This window comes from Morus notabilis, unplaced genomic scaffold (assembly GCF_000414095.1).
Source record: "Morus notabilis unplaced genomic scaffold, ASM41409v2 Scaffold169, whole genome shotgun sequence".
Classification (NCBI taxonomy): Eukaryota; Viridiplantae; Streptophyta; class Magnoliopsida; order Rosales; family Moraceae; genus Morus; species Morus notabilis.
In genome coordinates this window covers 30,694-43,076 of record NW_010357428.1, presented here as the reverse complement: position 1 = coordinate 43,076, position 12,383 = coordinate 30,694, and the positions used below count along the sequence as shown (strand labels likewise).

At 33.8% G+C, this 12,383-nt stretch overlaps 1 protein-coding gene across 1 annotated transcript; it reads left to right on the top strand.

Annotated features, from left to right (window-relative positions):
* Window positions 1–5,414: 5,414 nt before the first annotated feature.
* LOC21394367 (uncharacterized protein C57A7.06) lies at window positions 5,415–10,283 on the top strand. Its single transcript, XM_024170448.1, has 10 exons — window positions 5,415–5,828; window positions 5,943–6,081; window positions 6,384–6,862; window positions 7,188–7,409; window positions 7,509–7,832; window positions 8,218–8,628; window positions 8,787–8,888; window positions 8,985–9,368; window positions 9,734–9,865; window positions 10,003–10,283. Exons 1-10 carry the CDS (start codon window positions 5,490–5,492, stop codon window positions 10,159–10,161), a joined length of 2,691 nt encoding a protein of 896 aa, XP_024026216.1. The 5' UTR covers window positions 5,415–5,489; the 3' UTR covers window positions 10,162–10,283.
* The last annotated feature ends 2,100 nt before the right edge of the window (window positions 10,284–12,383 follow it).

Here is a 12,383-nt window from a genome sequence, read left to right as displayed (position 1 = left end):
AACAAAAAGCAAAGAAAGTAGTAGTAGTGGTAAACGAAAAGAATAGTAGTGGTGGAAGTGAAATTTGGGCTGGTGAGTAGCTCCTTGTTGGAGAAGCAGGGCACGTGCAAAATCCCATGTTTTGGCACTCTTTACGATGCTATTACGCAACTCTTTGCACGTGCTCCCCTTCTCCAACATGGGTTCCTCACCTTTGTCTCCTCTCTCTCTCTCTCTCTCTCTCTCTCTCTCTCTCTCTCTCTCTTCAGTGTAGATGGTAATGTGTCTTTCAGTCTTTGGTCCTCTAGTTTCTGTTTTCCCCTGTCTTGGCTATTATAACGCTAACCCCTTCTTCTTAGGCTTGTCTCAATAGTTTTGTGTCACTAGACATCATCTTTTATATATGTGTATATATATATATATGTATATGTATGTATGATATGATATATTATATGATCATTTAGGACCATAACCACAAACTATAACTTGTCTATATAATAGTGGAGACGATAAATATTGAATACTACTATACTATGTTCATACTGAGTTACTATTCTATTTTCACTAGTTAAGTTGTTTACTTGACCATGAAGTCTATCAGCATCCCTAGTCTTATCTACAATTATATTGTGCGTTTAATTTTAAAACGCACCCTTTTAGTTTTCTCTTATTTCATAAAAAAGTACAAAAAAAAAAAAAAAAAGGATATTCTAGGACGATTAAAAAAATGATGTTACCTTCCCTGTATGTGCATACAAGTTATAAAAGCATTTTATTCAATCAAAAAAGGAAAAAAAAAAATGAAATGTTGACATTTTAAATTGTCATAAACTTGCAAATGTGTTTTGGTTTGCAGGCATTGCGAGTACTTCCAGTGCCTTCATGCCTAGCTAGAGCAAAGTCTTTGCCGTGATAAGTGAAACGAGGTCACATTAATGTTTTGCGCAACAGAAGTTATAAATGTTTCTGATGTTCTTGTTTTATATAGTTGTCTTTTGTTGTTTCTGAAACCAAATATCTCTAATATCATGTATTCCCAATGGAGATGCTTTTATATATCTGGACTTTTAATCATGGTATGAAATGGTAAAGTAACTAATCATTATTCCAAGTTTTGTGAAAACCTTGTAATTTTTGCGTCTCGTTTGTTACTCTGCTACTGGTATAAATAATGTTATTATCTGGATGATATGTAATATTTGAGTTTTTCCCATATGACGAAGAAATCCCCTTGACTAATACATTTTACGTCAACACCTTGAGTCCTTAACTTTGCTAAATGTATTTGGGAAATGACAAAACTATCTAATTAATTGTGATGGTCGCTTTGAATCTCTATTTAATCAGAGTTGTTCATTCCAAATAAGAGAATAGTCTAAGATTGAAGACCTAAATTAATTGATTAAGTGGAAATTACATGGTTTGTCATTGAAATTCCCAAGTTTTACAATTTTTTTTTTTCTTCAAGTAAAATCCTAGAAGCAACATGGGGGCAAACTCCTCTAACGAAAAAAAAGCCTTCGTCATTAGAGGACAAACATTGATACCATTGAATTTTAATCGATCAGATTTTTTGTATTTTTGGCGAATACGGTAGGATTTTAGATTATTTTCATAAACATCTCTGAAATTATATACTCTATTTTAAAATACCTTTTAATTTTTTAAAATAAGTCAAAACACCTTTTAATATATAAAAAATATTTCAAAATACCCTCTTCATGCATCTCCAGCTATAATTGTAATGATTTTTACTTAATTTATGAAACGTGGCATGCATTAAACGTTTAAAAAATGTATTTTAAAATACAAATCCTATTAAAAAATTATTGATAAAAAACTAATAGCCAATTTATATTGACCACTGATATGAATTAATTTAGGACCCGTTTAGTTTGTTGATTCAAGTTTTTAATTTAAATTGAGATGTAATTTTATGTGAGAACTTTTTATTGTAACAAAAAAATTAAATGTAATTATTTATAAGAGTTTTTTACTGTATAAAAACTCAAATTCTAAACTTAGCGAAACGAACTACCTTAATCTCAACCCTCCAATTAAATTTATTTGAAAATGGAAACCCTAGAGGTAAAAGCTCAGCCGCCCCATCACAACATCCACCCTCGGCGGCCCCGTCTCAGCCGCACCTCCTTCGTGTGCCGACAACCACGCAAGTGCTGCAGCAAGAATCGAAGACCATCTGTGTCTGCCTCTCCTTCTGGTCGTCTTTTCCACCGTCACCTCCGACATCAATGACGAAGGCCGCCGAGAGAAATCCAAGATGAAAATCACACTCCGCCGGAGCTGACAATCTCCTCAAGGCTCAAAGACCGCACACAAGCGTGGGCTTGCTTTTCGACCACGAGGACACCCCCTTCGTCTCCCAAAATTGCGACGGCGACGCCTGCGTGTGGCCTACGCCTTGGAGATTGTCGTTACCCATTTAATAGAGAAGCAGGAGCTGTAAAAATGGGTGGAGCTTTTAGTGCTCGTGGGTGTAATTTTTTACTTTGTTTTTTGAGCTTGGGTGCTCCCATGAAGCCATATAAATACGTTATATGGATGGTAAATAACTGGAGTCTGGAGCTTTTGTTTTTTTTAGTGTTCGGCACTATGAAACTATGGGACAAAGCTTTTATATTTTGTATGTTTGTATCAATCTGTTTTCATATAGCAAGTTTTCTTCCCGGTTGATTATTGGCTTTCTCAACGCCATAGTCGACGGGATTTGCTACGGTGCTTGCCGAAAGAGGCACGGACATCCGGTGGTCACGAGTGCCTCAAAGCGGTGGAGCGTTCGCTGCACCAAAGGCAGCGGTAGTAGGATTGAGGCAGGGGAGACGGCGGCGCTAATGGAGAATGGGGGCCGCACTTTCTATTTTCTTAACTCATGTTTACCTAAAGCTATCAAGGGCTGAGATTTGTTGATCTATTTAGATCAGTGGATGAGATGTAATTGATTTATATCAATGGCCAATGGCTGATATTAATATGGAGTGATTAGTTTTTTAATTAATTTTTATGACAAGGATTTATGTTTTAAAATATATTTTTAAACTTTTAATGATGTCGCGTCAGTAAAATTGTTAATATTATAAACGGAGATGGAGATTAGAGGCATTTTGAAACGTTATATATTTTTTGGTGTTTTGAACCGTTTTAAATAGTCACAGAACATTTTAAAATATGGTAAACATTAGGGATATTCATAAAAATAATTCATAGATTTAAATTTATATTATTGGGTGACGTGAATGTAAATATGACATCATTTGAGTGACATCTCTTTGAGTTTGTTTGATAATATTTTTAAAATGATTTTATTTTCAATAAAAAAATAAAGATGAGATTGTTTTAAAAATTATTCTACTGATTCTGAAATTACGTTTAGTGGTCTTTTAGAAGATTGGTTTGAATATGATAAAAAAATAAAATCGTGTTTGGCCATATTTATGTTTATTTTGATTACATGTAATTAATAATCTTAAATTAATATATTAAGTGATTAATAATTAATAATTATTTAGCAAATAAAAATTAATATAATAATATAATAATAATAGATAAATTATCATTAATAAGTACAGTAGTAATTAAACTATATATAATAATTAATATGCTAAATAATTAAAAATAATAATTAGTAATTAATTATAAGCAATTACTATGTTAATAATGTACTTATATTTATTAGATTGTAAGTAATTAATTAGTGTATTAAGAAAAATAATTAGTATATACATAATTTATTAATATTCCGTTTACTACTTAAATTATTAACTTTTAGTTAGACAATTAAATAATAGTTAATTAATTATTAATGTTTATTTAATAAAATATTATTAGATATATCACATGATCAATTTTTGATAATTCTTATTTTTATAATGATTAATCACTAATTATCAATTATTAATTATTATTAATTAGTATATTAAATATTGATAATTATAATTTAATATTAATTATTAATTAAATATTAATTTATTAATATTAAGTTTTTAATTTTATTAATAAAATTAAAAACTTAATATTAATAAATTAATATTTAATTAATAATTAATTCATTACTATCTATTTATTAGTTATTAAGTATATCTATTTATTAATTATTAATTATTATATAATACAATTAGTAATTGATAATTAATTATTTAATGTAACATAGTTGATAAGTATTAGAAAATGAAAACAAAAAAGGCAAAACAACTTTGAATCATTTTCTACTTTTTTCATAAAAACTATTCTCATTGTTTTTTGTTTTCGTTTTCGTTTTCAAAAATTTTATTAAACAAAAGCGATTTGTAAACCGTTTTTATTTTCGTGTCTCAAAAGACGTGCAGAAACATTTTTAAAAATAACTAAAAAATAATTTCAAATGTACCCTTTGTTTCTCCCATCACTAAATCCCATAAAAAGTAAACAAATAAGAACACACATAAAATTTATTTACCCTTACTATGAGAGGTTTGTTTACTTTCAACCCTTAGAGTAAATCACTATGTTGGAAAAAAAATATCAAATATTATAGTAATTCACTATGTTGGAAAAAAAAATCAAATGAAAAATCCCACATCTCTTTGGCTCACTTTGTTTTCTTTAATATATCTCTTAATGTTAATAATGGGGCCTCATCAATATAAAAAATATGTAACTAAAATTATAAGCGTGAAAACGCCAAAATATCCTTAATAATTCTAACATCTCTCCTTGCCCAAAATTGATCACACGGTATATATATATATATATATAATCTTTGAAGAAAATTGACGTGAAATGTTTTAATCAAAGAAATACATTTCTAATTTAAATAAAATAAAATACCATCTATAATGTAAATGTTAATGCTAATTTTATATTTAATATCAAAAAATATATTATGATATGTTATTTTTATTTTTACTCTATTGAATAATGTTATTTGAAATTCTAAATATACTTTTCTCAATAATTATTAAGCTTTAAAAGTTGTAAAATTGAACATTTATTTTTAAAATAATTAGAAAATGTAAAATTTAGAATGATTACATGAAAAAGTAAACATTTCAACCAATTGCAATCAAATGTTAAATTTTTCATATATCATACTTGGTGAAAATTTATCACAAAGTATATAGTATGTGAGAAATTTGACGTAAAAATAACATTATATTGGATAATATGTTTTACACTCAAATGTTAAATTTATAATTAGCACATAAATTATAGCATTATATTGAAGATGCTGTGCCATTTGATTAGCAAAATCAAAATATTAATTTTTTTTTTCTAAATTTCCTCTCAAAATTCCTATTTTTCCATTAAAATAAGCTGGGCCCAATTTGGGCCCGATTGAGAAGCCCATTTTCTCAACTTTCTCAAACCGACCCAGCGGATACGGGTACAAAAATCCATTTCGTAATGCTATGTCCTCCTTTCTTACCTTCCTCCTTCCCTATAGGGTTTGCCGCTAAAACACAGAATCGCCATCGCAAAGACACAGCTCTAGCTCTGCTTCGACATTCTACGCCATGGCGGAGACGAAGCGCAAATCCAGAGACAACCCAAACGGGAAGAAGAGCAAGAAGCAGAAAACCTTAGCTACTCAGAGGGACAACAAGAGAAAGAGACGAGGCCCTCGTTTGCCGTCGAAGTTCCGGAAAGAGCTCGACCGCTTAAACCCTAGCGGCGCCGGCCGCAGTCCTTCCGGAAGCGACGCCGAAGAGAGGATTGACTCCGATGAAGGCGAAGTCTACGCCGGGAACGACGTCTACGAGTATGAGGAGGGAGTGACCGAAGAGGAGTCCAAGAAGAATCGCCGCTTCGATCAAGTTGAGAATCTCGAATACGAGATGCCTGAGGATTTTGAGGTTTGCTCGTTCCGACTCTAGTAGAGGGTGTTTTTTTTTTTTCATAGCTATTTCGGATTCGAATCAAGAAAAAAATTTATGAAATTAATGGTGGTATTGTCGTTTCTGAGATAGGATGAGAATGTGTCATCGGACGATGAGAATGAGGATGACAATGCTGGGGAAGATTCTAGTGGTGAGGAGGAGCATGGTGATGGAAGGCACTCGAGGATGTTGCAGGAAATAACTGGAATGCCTGGCGAGGCTTTCGAAGGTATTTTAATTAGAATTTTTGGCATAATGTGAGTTTGGCCGGATATGTATTAGATCAAATTCATGGAGGTTTACTAAAAGGTGAAAATGTGCTAGGTCTTAGAAATGTGTAAACTTTGTTTTGGATCTTCACTTTAGTACCTCTATTGCTTTTAGACGGTTTTAAGTTTCTTTGGCGGCATTTGGAAGGATCGTTAGTAGTTATTTAAGGTGAAAAATTACTGAAAAGCAGTTAAAAGTAAATTAGACGTGCCGCTAGAAAATGCTACTATGGCTGAAAATGTATTTGTCATTGTTTTTTAGGGAAGAAGAAGAAGAATAATAATGTCATCACCGAAGCTTATCCCGAGTCTGAGTATAATCCTAGTCGTGATGTTTTGGATGGGCATGGTCAGATTAGCATTGAGGACCTTCTGGACCCTCTTCATGGGACGTCTGGTTATAGCATGCTTAGGAAGAGAGTACATCAGATGGAGAGAAAATCAGGTCCTACGCCAACTCCGCTGCCTAAGGTAGAACGAAAGAGGTTGGACAGGAAGGCAGCGTATCAACATTCAAACAAAGATGCGCTTAAGTGGGTGCCACTGATCAAGAGGAATAGGGAGGCTGGTACCATAATTTTTGACAATGATGTGGACTTGGGGTTTTCTACTGTAGGAGCAATAGCATCGGAATTTGAACCTAGGACAGAATTCGAGAAGAAAATGGCTTCATTAGTATATGACGAGAAGGTTATGGATGCTCACAAAAAAGATGGCGCTAGACTTCTTGAATTAAACGAGGTATGGATGCTTTAGATGTTTTTCTTCTCTTTGCACATATGACTTTACTAATTACTGTCCTTGTTCTAAAACTTATCTCATTCTTCTTTTCTGTAATTTTATTTATTTATTTATTTATTTTTGCTTGGGGTATCACGTGATATCTTAAAGTTCACTGAGCTTGGGGAAAAATTTAATCCCAGGATTTGGGTACAGCATGAGTAATGACCATGTCTTAACTGAAACCTTCTTTTTAATTGGTTCACAGTACTATTGTGAATTAATTGGATTTGGAGTGGGTCCTGAAAAAGAACTACGTTCACCAGTTTCCTGTGGTGTATGGCAGGTATCTGTTGAAGATGAAAGGGATCGCCAGAATCGTATTGCAAAAATGCGCAGCCTTCTTTTCCGTCATGAGATGAAGGCAAAACACATAAAAAAGATAAAATCAAAAACATTCCATCGTTTGTTAAAGAAAGATAGACTGAAGGCAGCATCTTCTGAGAATCAGATAGATCCAGAAGCTGCTAAAGAACTGGCAAGAAAACATGAGTTCGAACGGGCAAAGGTGATTACTTTTCTCACTCACTTTGTTATATACAACTTGATGGGGGCTTGGGCAATGAGCTTTAGAAGCTGTCACTTATTTTTCTTTTTGTTGATCTAGGAACGCATTACTTTGAGGCACAAAAGCGGCTCGAAGTGGGCAAAGCGCATTAAAGAGCGTGGTTTAAAGGCCCAGGATGAAGGTACTCGGGCTGCTATAGCTGAACAGCAGCATCAACATTCTCTCTTGACGAGAAAAATGAACTCTATGAATGATACCAGCAGCAGCGAAGAGAGTAGTGATGGGGATGAGTCAGATGGGTATTCATCTGGTGAGCAGGATAGGACATCCAGGTTACTAGAAGAAGCAAAAGAAAAGACTCTTAAAGTTATAAATGAAGAAGATGAAGTGCCTAACTCAGGACTGCTTTCTTTGCCTTTCATGGTAACCTTTCTTTTTTACCCTCGGTTTCAGTTTTCAAAAGATTGTGCAATATCTTCTGTCTTGGGAAATTCTCAGCTACCTGGATTGTGATTTATATTCGATTATTCTACAAGTTTAATTATCTTGCTTGCAGCAAAATAAAGTGGAAAAAAATAAGGAAAAATGGGAAAATAATTGGCCTTCACTTTGGCAGGAGACTGGGTGGAAAATTCAAGGTCAAAAGATGATTTTTTTTTTAAGGACATTACTTTTTGTTTATGTTCTTTACTAATGAATTCGGTGTTTTTTTTCCCTTTTTCTTTTTGTACCCTTATAAGCGATGTGGATGATCTATGATTTTATACTGGTCTGTGTATATGTTATGGTATGTATTGTGTTTGTATAGGTGCGCGGGATGAAAAAAAGGGATGAGGCGGCTGCTGAGGAAGCCAAACTTGCTCTTGAAGATTTTGAATCGCTATCTAAGCAGTTGGACGGTTCAAGTAGAGGTGAAAATACTAAAGTTGGCCCCTCTAGTGGTAGAATGGTTTTCAATGCAGCTGGGACGCAAGCTCAAAAGTCAAGTAAAACTAAATCAGACGATAGGACTAAGGCAGATAGATTTTATGATGATAGTGATGGTGAAAATGACATAGAGGCTGAAGATAACAACGATGATGAGGACATTTGTTTTCATAAACATGAAGTGTCATTTTTTTCCCCCTGTGGTTCACAGAGCTTTGATGATATTGCTAAAGACCCAGGTCCCAAGACAACAGATGAAGTTGCTATTTTTGCATCAGGCGCCTGGAAAAAGGTTCTTTTTTCTGCTTCTCTTTTTTCACTTCACTCTCTATTCTTGTTTAGTGTCGTATGATATGTGATATTGAATATCAAATTTTAGTAGGTGGAAATTATTACATGCCTTCATATTCCCTGGGTGTGGGTACTGACAACTATATGCGTGATGATCAGGTGAAAGCTGAAAATAATCGGGTGAAAGGTGGAAACAATAATGCCGATAAGAAAAAGTCTCCTGTTGCCTTGGAATCTGTTTCAAAGAATGAAGATCTACAGGTATGTCATCTTCACATTTGTAGGGTTGCAGTTCTGACCGTATGTTAGGTGTTTCACAGCTTCACTTACCTTCTTATTTCCGGCACTCTCGTCAAGGAAACTGAAAAGGATTTAGGTGAGGATAGTGATTCAGATAGTGAAGGCCAGATGGTAGATGGGATTCTTTCTTCGGGTCCTAAAGCGTCCTACGAACTTCCTTCTCAAGCTGAGCTCATTCACCAAGCTTTTGCAGCAGATAACGTGGAAGATGATTTTGAGAAACATAAGCAGGAGATCTTGAATGAAGAGAACCCTGAACCTGAAAAGCCCGTTTTACTGCCTGGCTGGGGCCAGTGGACTCATGTACAGCAGAAGAAAGGTTTGCCTTCTTGGATGGTGAAAGAACATGACACTGCCAAGAAGAAGAGAGAAGAAGCCCTCAAGAAGAGGAAGGATGCACAACTTAAACACGTCATCATCTCTGAGAAGTTGGACAAAAGGGTAATTAAAAACCACAGCAGTTTTCTGCATCTTTACTAGATATGCTCTCCGTTGTAGCCGAGTTTTGAGTTCATAACTGTCCATTGCTTAATCAATACGACTAACGAACAACATTTCGTGGAGGAACTTTTGCTCGACTTAATCTCAATCTTTTAACTGTTTGATTCAACTCTAAAATCAAAAGTTGAACTTGGTATGGAAGTAAACGTAGGAAATAGCATTTGGCATCTTTATGTATCAACTTCGGTGGAATTGCACTTTTGATCACCGGAAAACTTATCTTATTCTCCTCTTATGTGCAAGTGTTTTTTATGCTCTGCTCTGTCAAATAGATGACCGTGCCATTTGTATTTGGAATTTGGCAGGCTGAGAAGCTGTATACGAAGACTTTACCTTTCCCTTATACATCGAAGGAAGTTTTTGAGCAGAGCATCCGTATGCCCATCGGTCCCGAATTCAACCCTGCAACTGCAGTTGGAGCTCTCAATCGGCCTGAGGTATGTACCTCGTAATAAATAATAATTCTAGTTTGGCTTCAAAGAATCCTCGTAGGATTTCATCTTTTTGCATGTATTACTATCCACATGTACATTAGCATAATGACAACTTCTTACATGGATTGCAACTTATTCAGGTGATGAAAAAACCGGGTCAAATTATAAAACCAATCGAGTTCGAGGAAGTGGATCCTCACAAAAAAACAGAGCAGCTAAAACATGTGGGACAGAAACAAAAACAGAAGCAAAAACAGAAACCGAAACAGAAGCAGAAGAAAAACAAGAGTACAAGTTAATTGAGAGATAGTTCCGTTGATTCGATAGATGGCAGATAAATGGGTGTTATAGCTAAGTTATCTGTATCATTTTTATGATCTTTATTTTTCTTGGTTTTCTCTGGTTTTTTATAGGGGAATTCTTTTTCTTATTTTATATTATATATTTTTTTGACTTACTCAGAAAATAAAAAAAGCTATGAAGGGCGTGTCGTTTTTTGCTTTTAGCAGCAGTGAAATTGTTTTGGCTTAACGCTTAAATGACAGATATTTAAAGTTAAAACCGACTAACTAACGAGAGGTAAGGTGACATGTCGGTTCTGAAATGAACTTTTAGCATGTCATTTCACAATATAACGACTTGATTAAGGCTTGTCGTTTATACTCATAAACGACATGAAACCTTTTTCGTTAAACGATGTGTTGAATATACATAACGACTTGATTAAGGCTCGTCGTTCATACTCATAAACGGCATGAAACCTTTTTCGTTAAACGATGTGTTGAATATTTGTATTTTGTGAAGGGAACATGTTGATTAATTGAATTGGATCATTGGACTTGAGAGACATTTGGTTCATAAATTAGAATCATGAGATTATAATTTTTTTTTATTTACGTGTATTTTTTATGAGAAAAAATAATATAGTGAATTACGAATCATAATTTAAATCGGGGTACGAATTCTCCGACTAAACAACTCCTTAAAGACGCTACCTGTAAATAATGAGCAACTTGTCGTTATCTTCGGCAACAACAAAGTGACAAACTGTGAACGGCACGTCCCTTTTTTTATTTTTTGTTGAACGACGATAAATGTCTAAACAATTGAATGGTATGTAGTTTGTTGAACACCAAATGTTCAAACAAACCCGACATGGCATTTCGTCACATGTTTTTCGAACAAAAGAATAAAAAAAAATTCATTTATTTTTTCTAAAATTAAAAAAAAAGTTAGTTAATTTCTTTTTAAACAAAAAAGGCTCCAAAACGATTAGCAAACAAAAAAAAAAACTATCGTATAATTACAGATATAGACAGTCGGGCCCTTTGTATAAATAGACTAAGTAAAAAGCGTTTTTAAGTAAATAAACCACAAAAAAAATAAATTGAGTAAATAGGTCAACTTCCACATCAGCTATTCCACGTCATCAATAACCGACCGACCAGACCAATAACCGGCCGAATAGACCAAGAACCAACCACCAGACCAAGAACAGACCAAGAACATGTTGGTCTCCGAATCGAATTCGGATGCGGAAGCGTGGCAGGGAAGGCGGATCGTGCATAACAAAAATTTTCATAAAACCTTTGAGATACTCTATAGATTATATTAATTTATGCACGAATAAATTAATCTCAATAATTCATTTATTAAGAACTCAGTTAGGAAAAATACCTAGAGGCCGACTCGGATGATAACTTGAGTTCTTTGACCTCGAACAATCCTTGCTCCAAAGCTTTGTGTTTAGAAAACCAATGTCTTTCACGTCAATTCCTAGAATCCACGAAGACGTGTGTGTGGGCACACATGAGACAAAACAAATTACAATAAACACTCGAATTTTCACAAACACCAACGCATGCACGATGTGAAATTTTTGGAGAAAAATGTTTCCTTCACTCTATAGAGAAATTTCGGCCACCTCTAAAATTAGGGCAAAAATTCATTCCGAAAATTGTCTCCCATTCTCTTATTTATAGAGTAGAAGTCAAACTTCTAGAAGGAATCCAATCTCTATCTCTAAGATAAAGTTTGTTAATTATCTCCTATTTGAATTTTGAAACAAAATCTCCTCTATCCCTCTATCCTATATGGCCGGCCATTCTAAGGGGATTTTATCCCTGTGTAGGCACCAATATCAGATAGGGAAGGAAGAGAAAATCATCATTTATCCTGTAGTCCAATTTTGATTCAAATTCAAATTCCAATTTAAGTCAAGCTTAAATTAATTTGAATTCTAAATTGAACAACTTATCAAATAAGTTTAAATGGATAAATCTAGATGTGTTCAAATTCAAATTTAAATAATCACATTATTTAAATAATAATTAATTCTCAATTAATTATTTTCGAGTGTTTAATTTTAGAATTTCGTAATTCTAAAATTCTCATTTTGTCTTATGTGTCTGGTAGAATTATTAGGATGACGCGGGGACTAATGGACCTATAATCCCGAGCTCCAATAAAATTAATAATCAATTAAACACTTTAATTAATTAATTAATTCTATTAATTTCAA

What these genes read in the sequence shown, in the direction of transcription:
- LOC21394367 (XM_024170448.1), top strand. Translation starts at nt 5,490, where the DNA reads ATGGCGGAGACGAAGCGCAAATCCAGAGACAACCCAAACGGGAAGAAG. An exon ending in GCCTGGCGAGGCTTTCGAAG is followed by an intron (nt 6,082 to 6,383) that starts GTATTTTAATTA and finishes ATTGTTTTTTAG; the next exon opens with GGAAGAAGAAGAAGAATAAT. An exon ending in GAGCTCTCAATCGGCCTGAG is followed by an intron (nt 9,866 to 10,002) that starts GTATGTACCTCG and finishes CAACTTATTCAG; the next exon opens with GTGATGAAAAAACCGGGTCA.